Raw genomic sequence first — 22,299 nt, 5'->3', positions numbered from 1 at the left:
TTATTACTCTTAATCCTACAATTTTTTTTAGATTAGATTCAACCGTACAAGTACAAGGCAACGAAATGCAGTTTAGGTCTAACCAGCAGTGCGGGATACAGGTATATCAAGCACAGGATACAGGTATAGACGGTCTATTATGTTTTCTTTGTGTATGTGGATACTTGAATAAAGTCAAACGTCTTTTTTATTTAGGTAATTAGAGTTCCAAAGCTGCACAGATGTTGTTTATTATTGTTTATTTTATTGAATATATCATTTGTGTAACCCTCTTGCTATTGTACAATAACAATAAAATCTGAGTATTAGTATTTCCTGCATCGCACCTCTATAAAACAATCGTGTGTAAATACAATGATTGTCATAACTTACAATGGCAGAGCATCAGCACATTATAAACTTACTACAGAATGAAGCTGCAAATTCAGCTTTAAATCAAGGAAATAAACGACATGTTGAACTATATTCAATAGGAAATCAGTTTTACAGTATATTTAAATCAAATAAATGAAGCTATGGTGAGCAGGATACTGATCCCAAATGTTCGACCGCTAGTGTCGATTAACTTCCTGTTAAAAGCAAAAGTAAAGCACATATTATTGTAGATCTGTCTTAAATGAGGAGGAAACGGCCGAGGTTATTTTCTTTAATTCAACTATACTTCAACTACCACAGAGACACATAAAATCTCATCAGATGAACGATTAGATACAGAACACAAAACCTACTGGTTATTATTACACCAGCAAATACTGTAAATCAGATGAACGTGTTAATGACCTATAAACACCTCACTGTGTCATCGGGAACATGAAGATTTCAGCAGCAGAAGGTTTATATTTATTAATATAATCATGAACTAATCGGACTCTTCTGTGCGCAGATCAGAGCAGTTCAGTCTTTTAGATGCAGAAACCAGTAAATGAGTGTGAACATCAATAAGAGAATGTAGAAAGACAAACTAGCTTCTGTTATTGTTAAACTACACAGACTAGTGAACAATCTGAACACAAGATGAAGATTAGGAAACGAATTAAATCAATGTGCCTCATTCAGTCAGCTGTATATAATACACTGTATATTCCTGTCAAGTGTCTTAATCAGGATCAAGTGTTTCAGAACATTTCATCTGACAGAGATCAACTTTTGCTCTTCTCAAACAATGTTTCTGAATGTATTTGACATCTAAACTAGACGACGCTCACTGAGACCACTTACATTTCCTCATGTGTCTGAGAAGACTTTCTGACCATCTAAAACTCTTCTGACATGGAGGACAGCAATACAGCCTCTCTCCAGTGTGAATTCGCTCGTGTGATTTCAGTTCTGAAGACCGAATAAAACTCTTCTCACAATATGAGCACTTGTGAGGTTTTTCTCCAGTGTGAATCATTTGGTGGATCTTCAGACTGCCAGATCTATTAAAGCTCTTCCCACAGTCCAAACACACATGATCTCTCTCGCCAGTGTGTGTTTTCTGGTGCTGTTTACAATGACCCAGATCTGAAAATCTCTTTTTACAGAACAGACATGCATAAGGCTTCTCATTTGTGTGAATTCTCATGTGCTGTTTTAAATTTGATGATGATCTAAAATCATGACCACACTGAGTGCAGGTAAACGGCTTCTCTCCAGTGTGAATTCGCTCGTGTTTTTTCAGCTGTGAAGACTGAATGAAACTCTTCTCACAATATGAGCACTTGTGAGGTTTTTCTCCAGTGTGAATCATTTGGTGGATTTTCAGATTGTCAGCTCTATTAAAGCTCTTCCCACACTCCAAACACTCATGATCTCTCTCGCCAGTGTGTGTTTTCTGGTGCCGTTTACAATCACCCAGTTGTGAAAATCTCTTTTCACAGAACAGACATGCATAAGGCTTCTCATTTCTGTGAATTCTCATGTGGTTTTGTAGCTCTGATGATGATCTAAAATCATGACCACACTGAGTGCAGTGATACGGCTTCTCTCCAGTGTGAATTCGCTCATGTCTTCTCAAGTCTCCTGACTGGCTGAAACTCTTCTCACAATATGAGCACTTGTAAGGTTTTTCTCCAGTGTGAATCCTCTGGTGGATTTTCAGATTACCAGCTGTAGTAAAACTCTTCCCACACTGCAAACACTCATGATCTCTCTTGTCTTCATGTGTTTTCTGGTGCCGTTTGTAACTGTCCAGCTGTGAGAAACTCTTTCCACATTCAGTACAGGTGTACGGTTTCTCTCCAGCGTGAGTCTTTCTGTGTTTTTTCAGTTTGGCTTTTCTTCTGAAACTCTTTCCACACTGAAGACAGCTGTGCAGATGTGTTGTTTTAGTTCTCTGAGTCTCGAAGTTTCGTCTCTCGTCCTCTTCATTCAGTTCTTCTCTTTGCTCATTCGCCTCCATCTGGTCTGAAATAAAAATCAAGTCAGAATCAGTTCAAGTGAAGTCTGATCAGTGCCGGCCCATCCTACAGTCAATATAGGCGGTCACGTAGGGCCCCACGTTTCTTGGACAGGCCCACAAACGCTGCTCTTATATTATATTGATTGTGAACGTTAAAACCTCAAGCATTGCGCAATGCACAAACCCTCTTAAACCCGATACAATTCACAAAGTCGGTGAGGAAACAAAACTTCCACATTTCATTGAAAGATTAGCTCTCTATAATTCATACATGACAAATAGCTGAAGACAATATTAAATACACAACAACAGTATGAATCAAAGCAGAAAATAACATACCCAGCAGCAACACACTCTATTTAGCATAACCCAGCCTGCGATCGACTGTTGGATGAACTCGAATAATGAAACGTATTCCTACACAGACTCCACATATCTCTCCAAATTGCTCACGTCAGATATAAAGCCGAGAAAGTGTCTTAAAGTCTTAACTAATATAACGTCACAAGTATCATTGCTAGTTTGAATTGATCTTAATCAAACTTTAATTTGAAATGAAATGGCATCCAAACCCGGAGCCGAAAAAGGAAGAAAAGCGAGCTCAAAGTAAAGGCATGACCTGCTATGCATAATACATTATTCAGTTTTGTGGTATTACGACTTGTTTTAATGAATGCAACGATGCCCATGATCACAGGAATACTTGTGTAATATGTGAGACAAAAAGCTCAATTGAAAAAATAATCAATTATTTATCTTCCCACTAATTTATCCTGCTGTAAAAACAGGTTTCCCCCTCATTTAGTCAAAATTGAATTTTACCCACTGTCCAACATCTAATGCAAAGTTTAGTTTGTGTAAATCTCAAACAAGCTAAAATGTCTCCTGCATTTCCAGTTACAGTAGTTATGCATATATTTGTTTCTCATTTACAAAAAATGCATTTGATTCATGTTTTATTTGTATGTCATATTATATAGTTTATTTTTTTAAAATAAGTGTTTTTTGGCTTGCAAACTTGTTTTATTCTGAGTAAATATTTTTACATATGTATTATAGGTTAAATATGTTACAGTTAATAAAAATGTTTACACTTAAATATTAAAATTGTGATTTTTTGTGTGTTTTCTTCTCAGTTTTTACACCAGCCATGTTCATTTCTCTGATTTGTGACTCCATTATATTTTCCTTCCCTGATATTTTTACTCATGTTGACGGCAAATATTGACTTGTGTTATTTTAATAATCAGTTTCAGCTACAAATATTTCTGTAACGAAGAAAAACTCACCATCATGGATGAGCTGAGGGTGAGTAAATTTACAGCAGACTTTCATGGTTGGGTGAACTATCCCTTTAATTCCCTGAAAGTCTTTAATTCTATATACTGACTTTACTAACAGAACAGTTTAAACTTCTTAATAATACTTAAAGTAGCCTACTAGGCAAGTTTTCTGTGAAATATGTCAAATTTACAGGATAATTAACATAATCAGTAAATTAATACAAAAGTGATGCCTGTAGATCTATTGTTTTTATCAACACTATAAATACCTCTTTTTCCATGACGCTTCATGTTAGAAATGTGTCGACATGCATCGAAATCCTTCACAGCTTCGTCAATTAAACTTGAACACGTCCTGAAGCGAAGAGTCCAGCAAAAATAGCTGTCAGCACTTGTTGTTTTCGCGCGTCTCTTTCGCGGCTGCGCATGCGCTGTTTCTTCTTTCAGATTTGCGTGACGACAAGCGCCAAAACTCTAGTGATGGTGCCACACACTGGATATTGACATACACAGTAATTACAAATCACTTCAAATTAAGGCAGTAACCCATTTAATCATGACTTGAAGTTACTGTCATACACAACACGATCAGTTATTTCATTGTTTACTCTAATTATAGTGCTAATTATGTCTAATTTAAATCTAAATCTTCACTACATCAGCAAATCTCCTCAAAAACAATGAAGAATCAATCATGGACACCAGACTTGTGCGCTCTTCGGTATCTTCACAGTTCATTCTGGATGTTCTGGATCATCAGATCATTATTGTAATGAAGCTTCTTCTGTACAATAATATTTCACACAGATCCCATAGTCTTCTTCATGTTGGGAATATATTCAGATTAATACTGTTTTGGATCGGGTTAATATATCATGTTATTTTTCAGATTATTGCTATCAAATGCTGTAATATTGTCTTTTACATCATCTACTTCATTACAAAAGTGTGGCATCAATTTATCCCCAAATTACAGTGTTTACACATATTAGAGAAACACAAAACCTTCTGCCATGTGTAAAACTGACACTCTTGTCTTATTGAAACCCCCAAAACTTTTGATTCACAGTTTCTTGTTGTCCTGCTTCAGTTTTAATAGGATATTTTTAACAGCTGAATATAACAAACAAATATAGTATTTTACAGCATCTCTTGTTGAACTGCACAAACTAGTGAACAATCAGAACACAATCAACTGGACATTAGTGAATAAAAGACACGAGCATGGCTTATAAAACACATTAAAGAGAAGTTATTCATTATTATTCACACTGTAAGAATTATCTGTCTTTCTCAAAGCATTTCAGCACAATGAGACCAACAACACAATATACTTGAACAAAACTGGCATGAAAACTTAACGGTGCTCAGAGTTATTGACTCATATTTTACAGCTTCTTCTTCAGCTGCACAAAACCTTCTGGTTATTATTACACCTGCAAATGCTGTAAATAACAAGCGATTCTGCCTAATTAAATCAGATGAACGTGTTAATGACCTATAAACACCTCACTGTGTCATCGGGAACATGAAGATTTCAGCAGCAGAAGGTTTATATTTATTAATATAATCATGAACTAATCAGACTCTTCTGTGCGGCAGATCAGAGCAGTTCAGTCTTTTAGATGCAGAAACCAGTAAATGAGTGTCAACATCAATAAGAGAATGTAGAAAGACAAACTAGCTTCTGTTATTGTTAAACTACACAGACCAGTGAACAATCTGAACACAAGATGAAGATTAGGAAACAAATTAAATCAATGTGCCTCATTCAGTCAGCTGTATATAATACACTGTATATTCCTGTCAAGTGTCTTAATCAGGATCAAGTGTTTCAGAACATTTCATCTGACAGAGATCAACTTTTGCTCTTCTCAAACAATGTTTCTGAATGAATTTGACATTTAAACTAGACGACGCTCACTGAGACCACTTACATTTCCTCATGTGATTGAGAAGACTATTTGACCATCTAAAACTCTTCTGACATGGAGGACAGCAATACGGCTTCTCTCCAGTGTGAATTCGCTCGTGTGATTTCAGATCTGAAGACCGACTGAAACTCTTTTCACAATATGAGCACTTGTGAGGTTTTTCTCCAGTGTGAATTATTTGGTGCTGTTTCAGATGGCCAGATTGAGTAAAGCTCTTCCCACAGTCCAAACACACATGATCTCTCTCGCCAGTGTGTGTTTTCTGGTGCTGTTTACAATTATACAAATGTGAAAATCTCTTTTTGCAGAACAGACATGCATAAGGCTTCTCATTTGTGTGAATTCTCATGTGTTGTTTTAGACTTGATGATGATCTAAAATCATGACCACACTGAGTACAGGTAAACGGCTTTTCTCCAGTGTGAATTCGCTCGTGTCTTCTCAACGATCCTGAATGACTGAAACTCTTCTCACAATATGAGCACTTGTGAGGTTTGTCTCCAGTGTGAATTCGTTCATGTACTTTCAAGTTTCCTGATTGGCTGAAACTCTTCTCACAATATGAGCACTTGTAAGGTTTTTCTCCAGTGTGAATCCTCTGGTGTCGTTTCAGATGACCAGCTGTAGTAAAACTCTTCCCACACTGCAAACACTCATGATCTCTCTTGTCTTCATGTGTTTTCTGGTGCTGTTTATAACTGTCCAGCTGTGAGAAACTCTTTCCACATTCAGTACAGGTGTACGGTTTCTCTCCAGCGTGAGTCTTTCTGTGTTTTTTCAGCTTGGCTTTTCTTCTGAAACTCTTTCCACACTGGCGACAGCTGTGCAGATGTGTTGTTTTAGTTCTCTGAGTCTCGAAGTTTCGTCTCTCGTCCTCTTCTTTCAGTTCTTCTCTTTGCTCATTCTCCTCCATCTGGTCTGAAATAAAAATCAAGTCAGAATCAGTTCAAGTGAAGTCTGATCAGTGCCGGCCCATCCTACAGTCAATATAGGCGGTCACGTAGGGCCCCACGTTTCTTGGAAGACCCCACAAACGCTGCTCTTATTTTGATTGTGAACATAAGCACGAGGGCGAGCGTGAATGTAAAAACCCTTAAGCGTCGTGCAATGCACAAACCCTATTAAAGGTAAATGATTCACAAAGTCGGTGAGAAAACAAAACTTCCACATTTCATTGAAAGATTACCTCTCTATAATTCATTAGGGATGTAACGGTATTGTAAATACCGTCATACTGCAATATTAATTTTTTTCGATATTACCGTAGTCACATGACTCGGTAAAACTATAGGTCTTCTGAAAAAAATTTGCTCAGGCGAATGAATCGAACGGGATTTAGCAAAAACTACAATTCCCATCAGCCCAGGCTTGGCCATAATCCCTTGCGGTCTGTTGTCGCTACAGATCCAGTAATGCGGAAATGGAGTGTGCTGCTAGAAGCGGGGATGAAAAAGAGCTGGAAAACGCTAAAGCGGGTGTTGTCGCCGCGCGCGTACTGAATAGCGGTGTTGTCGCGCGAGTTCTTATCAGCTGTGTTGTCGCGGGAGTTCTTATCAGCTGTGTTGTCGCGCGAGTTCTTATCAGCTGTGTTGTCGCGCGCGTACTGAATAGCGGTGTTGTCGCGCGAGTTCTTATCAGCTGTGTTGTCGCGGGAGTTCTTATCAGCTGTGTTGTCGCGCGAGTTCTTATCAGCTGTGTTGTCGCGCGCGTTCTGATCAGCTGTGTTGTCTCGAGCGTACTGTAAAGCGGGACGGAGGGTGTGTCGCGTCGCGGGGGCACTTTTGATCATTTTGGAAGGGAACTTTCTATCCAAGACTAAAAAGGGCATGTGCACTGCACAGGTTGAGCCCTATGTGTGCACGTGCCTGCAAGTTGGGGAATACGACTAATATCATGGGGACTGCAGAAACACAGCACACTATTCAGATTGATGCAGACATGAGACCTCTATCTCACTCATGGTTTGTCCTCTCAAGTGGGGGAAAGACAACGCACAACGTTACCCACTGCTGTCAACCTGGGCCAAGTCATATCTCTCTGTCCCAGAAACCTCAGTCCCAAATGAGAGGGTTTTTTCTGTTGCAGGGGACATTGTAAATACCCAGAGATACCAGCTTTTACCAGATTATATTTATATGATAATTTTCCTTTAAACCCATCTCTATCTAAGTGAGTGATTAAATGTTGAATGTGATGAGTTTTCAACACTACTAAATTGAAGCTTAATTTTTTTACATGGTTTAATAATTTTTTGTTATTAAAATTGAAGTTCCTGTTTCAAAGCTTACAGATAGATGGCTAATTTGTATGTCATTGACACTTTTGGCACTTTTTTGGAGTATTTTCATAAGTTTTGTTTTTTCCTGTAAATGATTCAATAAATACCGTACCGTGACATTCATACCGAGGTATTACCGTACCGTGAAATTCTGATACCGTTACATCCCTATAATTCATACATGATAAATAGTTGAAAACAATAATAAATACACAACAACAGTATGAATCAAAGCAGAAAATAACATACCCAGCAGCAACACACTCTATTTAGCATAACCCAGCCTGCGATCGGCTGTTGGGTGAACTAGAATGACGAAACGTATTCCTACACAGACTCCACTTATCTCTCCAAATTGCTTACGTCAGATATAAGGCCGAGAAAGTGTCTTAAAGTCTTTACTAATATAACGTCACAAGTGTCGTTGCTAGTTTTAATTGATCTTAATCAAACTTTAATTTGAAATGAAATGGCATCCAAACCCGGAGCCGAAACAGGAAGAAAAGCGAGCTCAGAGTAAAGGCATGACCTGCTATGCGTAATACATTATTCAGTTTTGTGGTATTACGACTTGTTTTAATGAATGCAACGATGCCCATGATCACAGGAATACTTGTGTAATATGTGAGACAAAAAAACTCAATTGAAAAAATAATCACTTATTTATCTTCCCACTAATTTATCCTGCTGGAAAAACAGGTTTCCCCCTCATTTAGTCAAAATTGAATTTTACCCACTGTCCAACATCTAATGCAGAGTTCTGTTTGTGTAAATCTCAAACAAGCTAAAATGTCTCCTGCATTTCCAGTTACAGTAGTTATGCATATATTTGTTACTCATTTACAAAAAATCCATTTGATTCATGTTTTATTTGTATGTCATATTATGTAGTTTATTTTTTTAATAAGTGTTTTTTGACTTGCAAACTTGTTTTATTCTGAGTAAATATTTTTACATATGTATTATAGGTTAAATATGTTACAGTTAATAAAAATGTTTACACTTAAATATTAAAATTGTGATTTTTTTGTGCTTTCTTCTCAGTTTTTACACCAGCCATGTTCATTTCTCTGATTTGTGACTCCATTATATTTTCCTTCCCTGATATTTTTACTCATGTGTTGACGGCAAATATTGACTTGTAATATTTTAATTATCAGTTTCAGCTACAAATATTTCTGTAAAGAAGAAAAACTCACCATCATGGATGAGCTGAGGGTGAATAAATTTACAGCAGACTTTCATGGTTGGGTGAACTATCCCTTTAATTCCCTGAAAGTCTTTAATTCTATATACTGACTTTACTAACAGAACAGTTTATGCTTCTTAATAATACTTAAAGTAGCCTACTAGGCAAGTTTTCTGTGAAATATGTCAAATTTACAGGATAATTAACATAATCAGTAAATTAATACAAAAGTGATGCCAAATGCTCTCGTCATGTTCATTTCTCTGATTTGTGACTCCATTATATTTTCATTCCCTGATATTTTTACTCATGTTGAAGACAAACATTGACTTGTGTTATTTTAATCATCAGTTTCAGCTACAAATATTACTGTGAAGAAGAAAAACTCACCATCATGGATGAGCTGAGGGTGAATAAATTTACAGCAGACTTTCATGATTGGGTGAACTATCCCTTTAATTCCCTAAAAGTCTCTTTAATTCTATATACTGACTTTACTAACAGAACAGTTTAAAATCCTTAATTAATAATAGGCTACTAGTCACATTTTCTGTGAAATATGTCAAATTAACAGGATAATTTACGTATTTAGTATATTATTACAAGCGATGCCTGTAGATCTATTGTTTTTATCAACACTATAAATACCTCTTTTTCCATGACGCTTCATGTTAGAAATGTGTCGACATGCATCGAAATCCTTCACAGCTTCGTCAATTAAACTTGAACACGTCCTGAAGCGAAGAGTCCAGCAAAACTAGCTGTCAGCACTTGTTGTTTTCGCGCGTCTCTTTCGCGGCTGCGCATGCGCTGTTTCTACTTTCAGATTTGCGTGACGACAAGCGCCAAAACTCTAGTGATGGTGCCACACACTGGATATTGACATACACAGTAATTACGAATCACTTCAAATTAAGCCAGTAACCCATTTAATCATGACTTGAAGTTACTGTCATACACAACACGATCAGTTATTTCATTGTTTACTCTAATTATAGTGCTAATTATGTCCAGTTTAAATCTAAATCTTCACTACATCAGCAAATCTCCTCAAAAACAACAATGAAGAATCAATCATGGACACCAGACTTGTGCGCTCCTCGGTATCTTCACAGTTCATTCTGGATGTTCTGGATCATCAGATCATTAATGTCACGAAGCTTCTTCTGTACAATAATATTTCACACAGATCCCATAGTCTTCTTCATGTTGGGAATATATTCAGATTAATACTGTTTTGGATCGGGTTAATATATCATGTTATTTTTCAGATTATTGCTATCAAATGCTGTAATATTGTCTTTTACATCATCTACTTCATTACAAAAGTGTGGCATCAATTTATCCCCAAATTACAGTGTTTACACATATTAGAGAAACACAAAACCTTCTGCCATGTATAAAACTGACACTCTTGTCTTATTGAAACCCCCAAAACTTTTGATTCACAGTTTCTTGTTGTCCTGCTTCAGTTTTAATAGGATATTTTTAACAGCTGAATATAACAAACAAATATAGTATTTTACAGCATCTCTTGTTGAACTGCACAAACTAGTGAACAATCAGAACACAATCAACTGGACATTAGTGAATAAAAGACACGAGCATGGCTTATAAAACACATTAAAGAGAAGTTATTCATTATTATTCACACTGTAAGAATTATCTGTGTGTCAAATATTAGTTTCTTCATCAGGAAATCAAGTCTTTCTCAAAGCATTTCAGCACAATGAGACCAACAACACAATATACTTGAACAAAACTGGCATGAAAACTTAACGGTGCTCAGAGTTATTGACTCATATTTTACAGCTTCTTCTTCAGCTGCACACATTAGTGTAAAATCAAACACAAAGCAACCATCAGCAAATAAATTGTCTTTAATCGAACAGCAACAAAAGAAAAGGAAAGATTGAAATGATTTACTGCAGTTCTCAGAGCATTTCACTACACTGAGATCCTCTTCTGCTCAGTCAGTGTTCCTCAATGAATTTAACATTTAAACTAGACGACGCTCACTGAGACCACTTACATTTCCTCATGTGATTGAGAAGACTTTCTGACCATCTAAAACTCTTCTGACATGGAGGACAGCAATACAGCCTCTCTCCAGTGTGAATTCGCTCGTGTGATTTCAGATGTGAAGACCGAATGAAACTCTTCTCACAATATGAGCACTTGTGAGGTTTTTCTCCAGTGTGAATCATTTGGTGGATTTTCAGACTGTCAGATCTATTAAAGCTCTTCCCACAGTCCAAACACACATGATCTCTCTCATCAGTGTGTGTTTTCTGGTGCTGTTTACAACTACACAGATGTGAAAATCTCTTTTAGCAGAACAGACATGCATAAGGCTTCTCATTTGTGTGAATTCTCATGTGTTGTTTTAGACTTGATGATGTTCTAAAATCATGACCACACTGAGTGCAGGTAAACGGCTTTTCTCCAGTGTGAATTCGTTCATGTACTTTCAAGTGTCCTGATTGGCTGAAACTCTTCTCACAATATGAGCACTTGTGAGGTTTTTCTCCAGTGTGAATCCTCTGGTGGATTTTCAGACTGCCAGCTGTAGTAAAACTCTTCCCACACTGCAAACACTCATGATCTCTCTTGTCTTCATGTGTTTTCTGGTGCTGTTTATAACTGTCCAGCTGTGAGAAACTCTTTCCACATTCAGTACAGGTGTACGGTTTCTCTCCAGCGTGAGTCTTTCTGTGTTTTTTCAGTTTGGCTTTTCTTCTGAAACTCTTTCCACACTGACGACAGCTGTGCAGATGTGTTGTTTTAGTTCTTTGAGTCTCGAAGTTTCGTCTCTCGTCCTCTTCATTCAGTTTTTCTCTTTGCTCATTCTCCTCCATCTGGTCTGAAATAAAAATCAAGTCAGAATCAGTTCAGGTGAAGTCTGATCAGTGCCGGCCCATCCTACAGTCAATATAGGCGGTCACGTAGGGCCCCACGTTTCTTGGAGAGGAACACAAACGCTGCTCTTATATTATATTGATTGTGAACGTTAAAACCTCAAGCATTGCGCAATGCACAAACCCTATTAAACCCGATACAATTCACAAAGTCAGTGAGAAAACAAAACTTTCACATTTCATTGAAAGATTAGCTCTCTATAATTCATACATGACAAATAGCTGAAAACAATAATAAATACACAACAACAGTATGAATCAAAGCAGAAAACAACATACCCAGCAGCAACACACTCTATTTAGCATAACCCAGCCTGCGATCGACTGTTGGATGAACTAGAATGACGAAACGTATTCCTACACAGACTCCACATATCTCTCCAAATTGCTCCTGTCAGATATAAGGCCGAGAAAGTGTCTTAAAGTCTTAACTAATATAACGTCACAAGTATCATTGCTAGTTTGAATTGATCTTAATCAAACTTTAATTTGAAATGAAATGGCATCCAAACCCGGAGCCGAAAAAGGAAGAAAAGCGAGCTCAAAGTAAAGGCATGACCTGCTATGCGTAATAAATTATTCAGTTTTGTGGTATAAGTACTTGTTTTAATGAATGCAACGATGCCCATGATCACAGGAATACTTGTGTAATATGTGAGACAAAAAGCTCAATTGAAAAAATAATCACTTATTTATCTTTCCACTAATTTATCCTGCTGGAAAAACAGGTTTCCCCATCATTTACTCAAAATTTAATTTTACCCACTGTCCAACATCTAATGCAGAGTTTAGTTTGTGTAAATCTCAAACAAGCTAAAATGTCTCCTGCATTTCCAGTTACAGTAGTTATGCATGTATTTGTTACTCATTTACAATAAATGCATTTGATTTATGTTTTATTTGTATGTCATATTATGTATTTTATTTTTTTAAAATAAGTGTTTTTTGGCTTGCAAACTTGTTTTATTCTGAGTAAATATTTTTACATATGTATTATAGGTTAAATATGTTACAGTTAATAAAAATGTTTACACTGAAATATTAAAATTGTGATTTTTTTGTGTTTTCTTCTCAGTTTTTACACCAGCCATGTTCATTTCTCTGATTTGTGACTCCATTATATTTTCCTTCCCTGATATTTTTACTCATGTTGACGGCAAATATTGACTTGTGTTATTTTAATCATCAGTTTCAGCTACAAATATTTCTGTAAAGAAGAAAAACTCACCATCTTGGATGAGCTGAGGGTGAGTAAATTTACAGCAGACTTTCATGGTTGGGTGAACTATCCCTTTAATTCCCTGAAAGTCTTTAATTCTATATACTGACTTTACTAACAGAACAGTTTAAACTTCTTAATAATACTTAAAGTAGCCTACTAGGCAAGTTTTCTGTGAAATATGTCAAATTTACAGGATAATTAACATAATCAGTAAATTAATACAAAGTGATGCCATAGATCTATTGTTTTTATCAAGACAATAAATACCTCTTTTTCCATGACGCTTCATGTTAGAAATGTGTCGACATCCATCGAAATCCTTCACAGCTTCGTCAATTAAACTTGAACACGTCCTGAAGCGAAGAGTCCAGCAAAACTAGCTGTCAGCACTTGTTGTTTTCGCGCGTCTCTTTTGCGGCTGCGCATGCGCTGTTTCTTCTTTCAGATTTGCGTGACGACAAGCGCCAAAACTCTAGTGATGGTGCCACACACTGGATATTGACATACACAGTAATTACGAATCATTTCAAATTAAGCCAGTAGCCCATTTAATCATGACTTGAAGTTACTGTCATACACAACACGATCAGTTATTTCATTGTTTACTCTAATTATAGTGCTAATTATGTCCAGTTTAAATCTAAATCTTCACTACATCAGCAAATCTCCTCAAAAACAACAATGAAGAATCAATCATGGACACCAGACTTGTGCGCTCCTCGGTATCTTCACAGTTCATTCTGGATGTTCTGGATCATCAGATCATTAATGTCACGAAGCTTCTTCTGTACAATAATATTTCACACAGATCCCATAGTCTTCTTCATGTTGGGAATATATTCAGATTAATACTGTTTTGGATCGGGTTAATATATCATGTTATTTTTCAGATTATTGCTATCAAATGCTGTAATATTGTCTTTTACATCATCTACTTCATTACAAAAGTGCAGCATCAATTTATCCCCAAATTACAGTGTTTACACATATTAGAGAAACACAAAACCTTCTGCCATGTATAAAACTGACACTCTTGTCTTATTGAAACCCCCAAAACTTTTGATTCACAGTTTCTTGTTGTCCTGCTTCAGTTTTAATAGGATATTTTTAACAGCTGAATATAACAAACAAATATAGTATTTTACAGCATCTCTTGTTGAACTGCACAAACTAGTGAACAATCAGAACACAATCAACTGGACATTAGTGAATAAAAGACACGAGCATGGCTTATAAAACACATTAAAGAGAAGTTATTCATTATTATTCACACTGTAAGAATTATCTGTGTGTCAAATATTAGTTTCTTCATCAGGAAATCAAGTCTTTCTCAAAGCATTTCAGCACAATGAGACCAACAACACAATATACTTGAACAAAACTGGCATGAAAACTTAACGGTGCTCAGAGTTATTGACTCATATTTTACAGCTTCTTCTTCAGCTGCACAAAACCTTCTGGTTATTATTACACCTGCAAATGCTGTAAATAACAAGCGATTCTGCATAATTAAATCAGATGAACGTGTTAATGACCTATAAACACCTCACTGTGTCATCGGGAACATGAAGATTTCAGCAGCAGAAGGTTTATATTTATTAATATAATCATGAACTAATCGGACTCTTCTGTGCGGCAGATCAGAGCAGTTCAGTCTTTTAGATGCAGAAACCAGTAAATGAGTGTGAACATTAATAAGAGAATGTAGAAAGACAAACTAGCTTCTGTTATTGTTAAACTACACAGACTAGTGAACAATCTGAACACAAGATGAAGATTAGGAAACGAATTAAATCAATGTGCCTCATTCAGTCAGCTGTATATAATACACTGTATATTCCTGTCAAGTGTCTTAATCAGGATCAAGTGTTTCAGAACATTTCATCTGACAGAGATCAACTTTTGCTCTTCTCAAACAATGTTTCTGAATGAATTTGACATCTAAACTAGACGACGCTCACTGAGACCACTTACATTTCCTCATATGATTGAGAAGACTGTTTGACCATCTAAAACTCTTCTGACATGGAGGACAGCAATACGGCTTTTCTCCAGTGTGAATTCGCTCGTGTGATTTCAGATGTGAAGACCGACTGAAACTCTTCTCACAATATGAGCACTTGTGAGGTTTTTCTCCAGTGTGAATCATTTGGTGCCGTTTCAGATGGCCAGATTGAGTAAAGCTCTTCCCACACTCCAAACACTCATGATCTCTCTCGTCAGTGTGTGTTTTCTGGTGCCGTTTACAATCACCCAGTTGTGAAAATCTCTTTTTACAGAACAGACATGCATAAGGCTTCTCATTTGTGTGAATTCTCATGTGTTGTTTTAAATTTGATGATGATCTAAAATCATGACCACACTGAGTGCAGGTAAACGGCTTTTCTCCAGTGTGAATTCGTTCATGTACTCTCAAGTTTCCCGAATGACTGAAACTCTTCTCACAATATGAGCACTTGTAAGGTTTTTCTCCAGTGTGAATCCTCTGGTGTCGTTTCAGATTACCAGCTGTAGTAAAACTCTTCCCACACTGCAAACACTCATGATCTCTCTTGTCTTCATGTGTTTTCTGGTGCTGTTTATAACTGTCCAGCTGTGAGAAACTCTTTCCACATTCAGTACAGGTGTACGGTTTCTCTCCAGCGTGAGTCTTTCTGTGTTTTTTCAGTTTGGCTTTTCTTCTGAAACTCTTTCCACACTGACGACAGCTGTGCAGATGTGTTGTTTTAGTTCTCTGAGTCTCGAAGTTTCGTCTCTCGTCCTTTTCTTTCAGTTCTTCTCTTTGCTCATTCTCCTCCATCTGGTCTGAAATAAAAATCAAGTCAGAATCAGTTCAAGTGAAGTCTGATCAGTGCCGGCCCATCCTACAGTCAATATAGGCGGTCACGTAGGGCCCCACGTTTCTTGGACGGGCCCACAAACGCTGCTCTTATATTATATTGATTGTGAACGTAAGCACGAGGATGAGCGTGAACGTTAAAAGATTAAGCATCACACAATGCACAAACCCTCTTAAAGGCAAATGATTCACAAAGTCGGTGAGAAAATAAAACTTCCACATTACATTGAAAGATTACCTCTCTATAATTCATACATGACAAATAGCTGAAAACAATAATAAATACACAACAACAGTATGAATCAAAGCAGAAAACAACATACCCAGCAGCAACACACTCTATTTAGCATAACCCAGCCTGCGATCGACTGTTGGGTGAACTAGAATGACGAAACGTATTCCTACACAGACTCCACATATCTCTCCAAATTGCTCACGTTGGATATAAAGCCGAGAAAGTGTCTTAAAGTCTTAACTAATATAACGTCACAAGTGTCGTTGCTAGTTTGAATTGATCTTAATCAAACTTTAATTTTAAATGAAATGGCATCCAAACCCGGAGCCGAAAAAGGAAGAAAAGCGAGCTCAGAGTAAAGGCATGACCTGCTATGCGTAATACATTATTCAGTTTTGTGGTAATACGACTTGTTTTAATGAATGCAACGATGCCCATGATCACAGGAATACTTGTGTAATATGTGAGACAAAAAAGCTCAATTGAAAAAATAATCACTTATTTATCTTCCCACTAATTTATCCTGCTGGAAAAACAGGTTTCCCCCTCATTTAGTCAAAATTGAATTTTACCCACTGTCCAACATCTAATGCAAAGTTTAGTTTGTGTAAATCTCAAACAAGCTAAAATGTCTCCTGCATTTCCAGTTACAGTAGTTATGCATATATTTGTTTCTCATTTACAAAAAATGCATTTGATTCATGTTTTATTTGTATGTCATATTATAGTTTTTTTTTAATAAGTGTTTTTTGGCTTGCAAACTTGTTTTATTCTGAGTAAATATTTTTACATATGTATTATAGGTTAAATATGTTACAGTTAATAAAAATGTTTACACTGAAATATTAAAATTGTGATTTTTTTGTGCTTTCTTCTCAGTTTTTACACCAGCCATGTTCATTTCTCTGATTTGTGACTCCATTATATTTTCCTTCCCTGATATTTTTACTCATGTTGATGGCAAATATTGACTTGTAATATTTTAATCATCAGTTTTAGCTACAAATATTTCTGTAAAGAAGAAAAACTCACCATCATGGATGAGCTGAGGGTGAATAAATTTACAGCAGACTTTCATGGTTGGGTGAACTATCCCTTTAATTCCCTGAAAGTCTTTAATTCTATATACTGACTTTACTAACAGAACAGTTTAAACTTCTTAATAATACTTAAAGTAGCCTACTAGGCAAGTTTTCTGTGAAATATGTCAAATTTACAGGATAATTAACATAATCAGTAAATTAATACAAAAGTGATGCCATAGATCTATTGTTTTTATCAACACTATAAATACCTCTTTTTCCATGACGCTTCATGTTAGAAATGTGTCGACATGCATCGAAATCCTTCACAGCTTCGTCAATTAAACTTGAACACGTCCTGAAGCGAAGAGTCCAGCAAAACTAGCTGTCAGCACTTGTTGTTTTCGCGCGTCTCTTTCGCGGCTGCGCATGCGCTGTTTCTTCTTTCAGATTTGCGTGACGACAAGCGCCAAAACTCTAGTGATGGTGCCACACACTGGATATTGACATACACAGTAATTACGAATCATTTCAAATTAAGCCAGTAACCCATTTAATCATGACTTGAAGTTACTGTCATACACAACACGATCAGTTATTTCATTGTTTACTCTAATTATAGTGCTAATTATGTCTAATTTAAATCTAAATCTTCACTACATCAGCAAATCTCCTCAAAAACAATGAAGAATCAATCATGGACACCAGACTTGTGCGCTCTTCGGTATCTTCACAGTTCATTCTGGATGTTCTGGATCATCAGATCATTAATGTAATGAAGCTTTTTCTGTACAATAATATTTCACACAGATCCCATAGTCTTCTTCATGTTGGGAATATATTCAGATTAATACTGTTTTGGATCTGGTTAATATATCATGTTATTTTTCAGATTATTGCTATCAAATGCTGTAATATTGTCTTTTACATCATCTACTTCATTACAAAAGTGTGGCATCAATTTATCTTCAAATTACAGTGTTTACACATATTAGAGAAACACAAAACCTTCTGCCATGTGTAAAACTGACACTCTTGTCTTATTGAAACCCCCAAAACTTTTGATTCACAGTTTCTTGTTGCCCTGCTTCAGTTTTAATAGGATATTTTTAACAGCTGAATAAAACAAACAAATATAGTATTTTACAGCATCTCTTGTTGAACTGCACAAACTAGTGAACAATCAGAACACAATCAACTGGACATTAGTGAATAAAAGACACGAGCATGGCTTATAAAACACATTAAAGAGAAGTTATTCATTATTATTCACACTGTAAGAGTTATCTGTGTGTCAAATATTAGTTTCTTCATCAGGAAATCAAGTCTTTCTCAAAGCATTTCAGCACAATGAGACCAACAACACAATATACTTGAACAAAACTGGCATGAAAACTTAACGGTGCTCAGAGTTATTGACTCATATTTTACAGCTTCTTCTTCAGCTGCACAAAACCTTCTGGTTATTATTACACCTGCAAATGCTGTAAATAACAAGCGATTCTGCCTAATTAAATCAGATGAACGTGTTAATGACCTATAAACACCTCACTGTGTCATCGGGAACATGAAGATTTCAGCAGCAGAAGGTTTACATTTATTAATATAATCATGAACTAATCAGACTCTTCTGTGCGGCAGATCAGAGCAGTTCAGTCTTTTAGATGCAGAAACCAGTAAATGAGTGTGAACATCAATAAGAGAATGTAGAAAGACAAACTAGCTTCTGTTATTGTTAAACTACACAGACTAGTGAACAATCTGAACACAAGATGAAGATTAGGAAACGAATTAAATCAATATGCCTCATTCAGTCAGCTGTATATAATACACTGTATATTCCTGTCAAGTGTCTTAATCAGGATCAAGTGTTTCAGAACATTTCATCTGACAGAGATCAACTTTTGCTCTTCTCAAACAATGTTTCTGAATGAATTTGACATTTAAACTAGACGACGCTCACTGAGACCACTTACATTTCCTCATGTGTCTGAGAAGACTTTCTGACCATCTAAAACTCTTCTGACATGGAGGACAGCAATACAGCCTCTCTCCAGTGTGAATTCGCTCGTGTGATTTCAGTTCTGAAGACCGACTGAAACTCTTCTCACAGTATGAGCACTTGTGAGGTTTTTCTCCAGTGTGAATCAATTGGTGGATTTTTAGACTGTCAGGTCTATTAAAGCTCTTCCCACAGTCCAAACACACATGATCTCTCTCGTCAGTGTGTGTTTTCTGGTGCCGTTTACAATTAGCCAGACGTGAAAATCTCTTTTCACAGAACAGACATGCATAAGTCTTCTCATTTGTGTGAATTCTCATGTGTTGTTTTAGACTTGATGATGATCTAAAATCATGACCACACTGAGTACAGGTAAACGGCTTTTCTCCAGTGTGAATTCGCTCATGTCTTCTCAAGTCTCCTGAATGACTGAAACTCTTCTCACAATATGAGCACTTGTAAGGTTTTTCTCCAGTGTGAATTCTCTGGTGGATTTTCAGATGACGAGCTCTAGTAAAACTCTTCCCACACTGCAAACACTCATGATCTCTCTTGTCTTCATGTGTTTTCTGGTGCCGTTTATAACTGTCCAGCTGTGAGAAACTCTTTCCACATTCAGTACAGGTGTACGGTTTCTCTCTAGCGTGAGTCTTTCTGTGTTTTTTCAGCTTGGCTTTTCTTCTGAAACTCTTTCCACACTGACGACAGCTGTGCAGATGTGTTGTTTTAGTTCTCTGAGTCTCGAAGTTTCGTCTCTCGTTCTCTTCATTCAGTTCTTCTCTTTGCTCATTCTCCTCCATCTGGTCTGAAATAAAAATCAAGTCAGAATCAGTTCAAGTGAAGTCTGATCAGTGCCGGACCATCCTACAGTCAATATAGGCAGTCACGTAGGGCCCCACGTTTCTTGGATGGGCCCACAAACGCTGCTCTTATATTATATTGATTGTGACCGTAAGCACGAGGATGAGCGTGAACGTTAAAAGATTAAGCGTCACGCAATGCACAAACCCTATTAAAGGCAAATGATTCACAAAGTCGGTGAGAAAACAAAACTTCCAGATTTCATTGAAAGATTACCTCTCTATAATTCATACATGACAAATAGCTGAAAACAATAATAAATACACAACAACAGTATGAATCAAAGCAGAAAATAACATACCCAGCAGCAACAGACTCTATTTAGCATAACCCAGCCCGCGATCGACTGTTGGATGAACTCGAATAATGAAACGTATTCCTACACAGACTCCACTTATCTCTCCAAATTGCTCACGTCAGATATAAAGCCGAGAAAGTGTCTTAAAGTCTTAACTAATATAACGTCACAAGTGTCATTGCTAGTTTTAATTGATCTTAATGAAACTTTAATTTGAAATGAAATGGCATCCAAACCCGGAGCCGAAAAAAGGAAGAAAAGCAAGCTTAAAGTAAAGGCATGACCTGCTATGCGTAATACATTATTCAGTTTTGTGGTATTTTAGTACTTGTTTTAATGAATGCAACGATGCCCATGATCACAGGAATACTTGTGTAATATGTGAGACAAAAAAGCTCAATTGAAAAAATAATCACTTATTTATCTTTTCACTAATTTATCCTGCTGGAAAAACAGGTTTCCCCATCATTTAGTCAAAATTTTATTTTACCCACTGTCCAACATCTAATGCAGAGTTCTGTTTGTGTAAATCTCAAACAAGCTAAAATGTCTCCTGCATTTCCAGTTACAGTAGTTATGCATATATTTGTTACTCATTTACAAAAAATGCATTTGATTCATGTTTTATTTGTATGTCATATTATATAGTTTCTTTTTTTTAATAAGTGTTTTTTGGCTTGCAAACTTGTTTTATTCTGAGTAAATATTTTTACATATGTATTATAGGTTAAATATGTTACAGTTAATAAAAATGTTTACACTTAAATAATAAAATTGTGATTTTTTTGTGCTTAATTCTCACAGTTTTTACACCAGCCATGTTCATTTCTCTGATTTGTGACTCCAATATATTTTCCTTCCCTGATATTTTTACTCATGTTGACGGCAAATATTGACTTGTAATATTTTAATCATCAGTTTTAGCTACAAATATTTCTGTAAAGAAGAAAAACTCACCATCATGGATGAGCTGAGGGTGAATAAATTTACAGCAGACTTTCATGGTTGGGTGAACTATCCCTTTAATTCCCTGAAAGTCTTTAATTCTATATACTGACTTTACTAGAACAGTTTAAACTTCTTAATAATATTTAAAGTAGCCTACTAGGCAAGATTTCTGTGAAATATGTCAAATTTACAGAATAATTAACATAATCAGTATATTAATACAAAAGCGATGCCATAGATCTATTGTTTTTATCAACACTATAAATACCTCTTTTTCCATGACGCTTCATGTTAGAAATGTGTTGACATCCATCGAAATCCTTCACAGCTTCGTCAATTAAACTTGAACACGTCCTGAAGCGAAGAGTCCAGCAAAACTAGCTGTCAGCACTTGTTGTTTTCGCGCGTCTCTTTCGCGGCTGCGCATGCGCTTTTTCTTCTTTCAGATTTGCGTGACGACAAGCGCCAAAACTCTAGTGATGGTGCCACACACTGGATATTGACATACACAGTAATTACGAATCATTTCAAATTAAGGCAGTAACCCATTTAATCATGACTTGAAGTTACTGTCATACACAACACGATCAGTTATTTCATTGTTTACTCTAATTATAGTGCTAATTATGTCCAATTTAAATCTAAATCTTCACTACATCAGCAAATCTCCTCAAAAACAACAATGAAGAATCAATCATGGACACCAGACTTGTGCGCTCCTCGGTATCTTCACAGTTCATTCTGGATGTTCTGGATCATCAGATCATTAATGTAATGAAGCTTCTTCTGTACAATAATATTTCACACAGATCCCATAGTCTTCTTCATGTTGGGAATATATTCAGATTAATACTGTTTTGGATCGGGTTATTATATCATGTTATTTTTCA

The 22,299-nt window shown here is 36.3% G+C and overlaps 6 protein-coding genes across 7 annotated transcripts in view; 1 reads left to right on the top strand and 5 right to left on the bottom strand.

Moving 5' to 3' along the window:
* The window catches only part of gria4a (glutamate receptor, ionotropic, AMPA 4a), an 877,747-nt gene that overhangs the window by 565,754 nt on the left and 289,694 nt on the right, over nt 1-22,299 (top strand). The window lies entirely within an intron of this gene.
* On the bottom strand, nt 225-4,076 carry LOC110437936 (uncharacterized). The gene is made up of 2 exons (NM_001446830.1): nt 3,933-4,076; nt 225-2,385 (listed from the first exon to the last, which is right to left on the bottom strand). Exons 1-2 carry the CDS (start codon nt 3,952-3,954, stop codon nt 1,202-1,204), a joined length of 1,206 nt encoding a protein of 401 aa, NP_001433759.1. The 5' UTR covers nt 3,955-4,076; the 3' UTR covers nt 225-1,201.
* On the bottom strand, nt 4,726-9,856 carry LOC146360445 (uncharacterized). The gene is made up of 2 exons (NM_001446829.1): nt 9,713-9,856; nt 4,726-6,515 (listed from the first exon to the last, which is right to left on the bottom strand). Exons 1-2 carry the CDS (start codon nt 9,732-9,734, stop codon nt 5,584-5,586), a joined length of 954 nt encoding a protein of 317 aa, NP_001433758.1. The 5' UTR covers nt 9,735-9,856; the 3' UTR covers nt 4,726-5,583.
* On the bottom strand, nt 10,509-13,615 carry LOC103908877 (uncharacterized). Of its 2 annotated transcripts, NM_001446828.1 has the most exons (3): nt 13,472-13,615; nt 12,262-12,373; nt 10,509-11,927 (listed from the first exon to the last, which is right to left on the bottom strand). In NM_001446828.1, the coding sequence occupies exon 3, from the start codon at nt 11,920-11,922 to the stop codon at nt 11,395-11,397; it is 528 nt and encodes a 175-aa protein (NP_001433757.1). In that variant the 5' UTR covers nt 11,923-11,927; nt 12,262-12,373; nt 13,472-13,615; the 3' UTR covers nt 10,509-11,394. The 2 variants fall into 2 exon arrangements, with proteins under 2 accessions (NP_001433757.1, NP_001433756.1); NM_001446827.1 differs by lacking the exon at nt 12,262-12,373.
* On the bottom strand, nt 14,275-17,716 carry LOC147833766 (uncharacterized). Its single transcript, XM_087284777.1, has 2 exons — nt 17,573-17,716; nt 14,275-16,009 (listed from the first exon to the last, which is right to left on the bottom strand). Exons 1-2 carry the CDS (start codon nt 17,592-17,594, stop codon nt 15,162-15,164), a joined length of 870 nt encoding a protein of 289 aa, XP_087140903.1. The 5' UTR covers nt 17,595-17,716; the 3' UTR covers nt 14,275-15,161.
* LOC141378017 (uncharacterized) lies at nt 18,366-21,821 on the bottom strand. The gene is made up of 2 exons (NM_001446826.1): nt 21,678-21,821; nt 18,366-20,107 (listed from the first exon to the last, which is right to left on the bottom strand). The coding sequence occupies exons 1-2, from the start codon at nt 21,697-21,699 to the stop codon at nt 19,260-19,262; spliced, it is 870 nt and encodes a 289-aa protein (NP_001433755.1). The 5' UTR covers nt 21,700-21,821; the 3' UTR covers nt 18,366-19,259.

The sequence above is a fragment of the Danio rerio genome, chromosome 15 (genome assembly GCF_052040795.2).
Source record: "Danio rerio strain M-AB ecotype USA chromosome 15, GRCz13ab, whole genome shotgun sequence".
Classification (NCBI taxonomy): Eukaryota; Metazoa; Chordata; class Actinopteri; order Cypriniformes; family Danionidae; genus Danio; species Danio rerio.
The sequence above is the reverse complement of the archived record's forward strand: the minus strand, read 5'-3'. Positions and strand labels throughout refer to the sequence as shown.

What these genes read in the sequence shown, in the direction of transcription:
- LOC110437936 (NM_001446830.1), bottom strand. Translation starts at nt 3,954, where the DNA reads ATGAAGCGTCATGGAAAAAGAG. An exon ending in GAAGCGTCATGGAAAAAGAG is followed by an intron (nt 2,386 to 3,932) that starts GTATTTATAGTG and finishes TTTTTATTTCAG; the next exon opens with ACCAGATGGAGGCGAATGAG.
- LOC146360445 (NM_001446829.1), bottom strand. Translation starts at nt 9,734, where the DNA reads ATGAAGCGTCATGGAAAAAGAG. An exon ending in GAAGCGTCATGGAAAAAGAG is followed by an intron (nt 6,516 to 9,712) that starts GTATTTATAGTG and finishes TTTTTATTTCAG; the next exon opens with ACCAGATGGAGGAGAATGAG.
- LOC103908877 (NM_001446827.1), bottom strand. Translation starts at nt 13,493, where the DNA reads ATGAAGCGTCATGGAAAAAGAG. An exon ending in GAAGCGTCATGGAAAAAGAG is followed by an intron (nt 11,928 to 13,471) that starts GTATTTATTGTC and finishes TTTTTATTTCAG; the next exon opens with ACCAGATGGAGGAGAATGAG.
- LOC147833766 (XM_087284777.1), bottom strand. Translation starts at nt 17,594, where the DNA reads ATGAAGCGTCATGGAAAAAGAG. An exon ending in GAAGCGTCATGGAAAAAGAG is followed by an intron (nt 16,010 to 17,572) that starts GTATTTATAGTG and finishes TTTTTATTTCAG; the next exon opens with ACCAGATGGAGGAGAATGAG.
- LOC141378017 (NM_001446826.1), bottom strand. Translation starts at nt 21,699, where the DNA reads ATGAAGCGTCATGGAAAAAGAG. An exon ending in GAAGCGTCATGGAAAAAGAG is followed by an intron (nt 20,108 to 21,677) that starts GTATTTATAGTG and finishes TTTTTATTTCAG; the next exon opens with ACCAGATGGAGGAGAATGAG.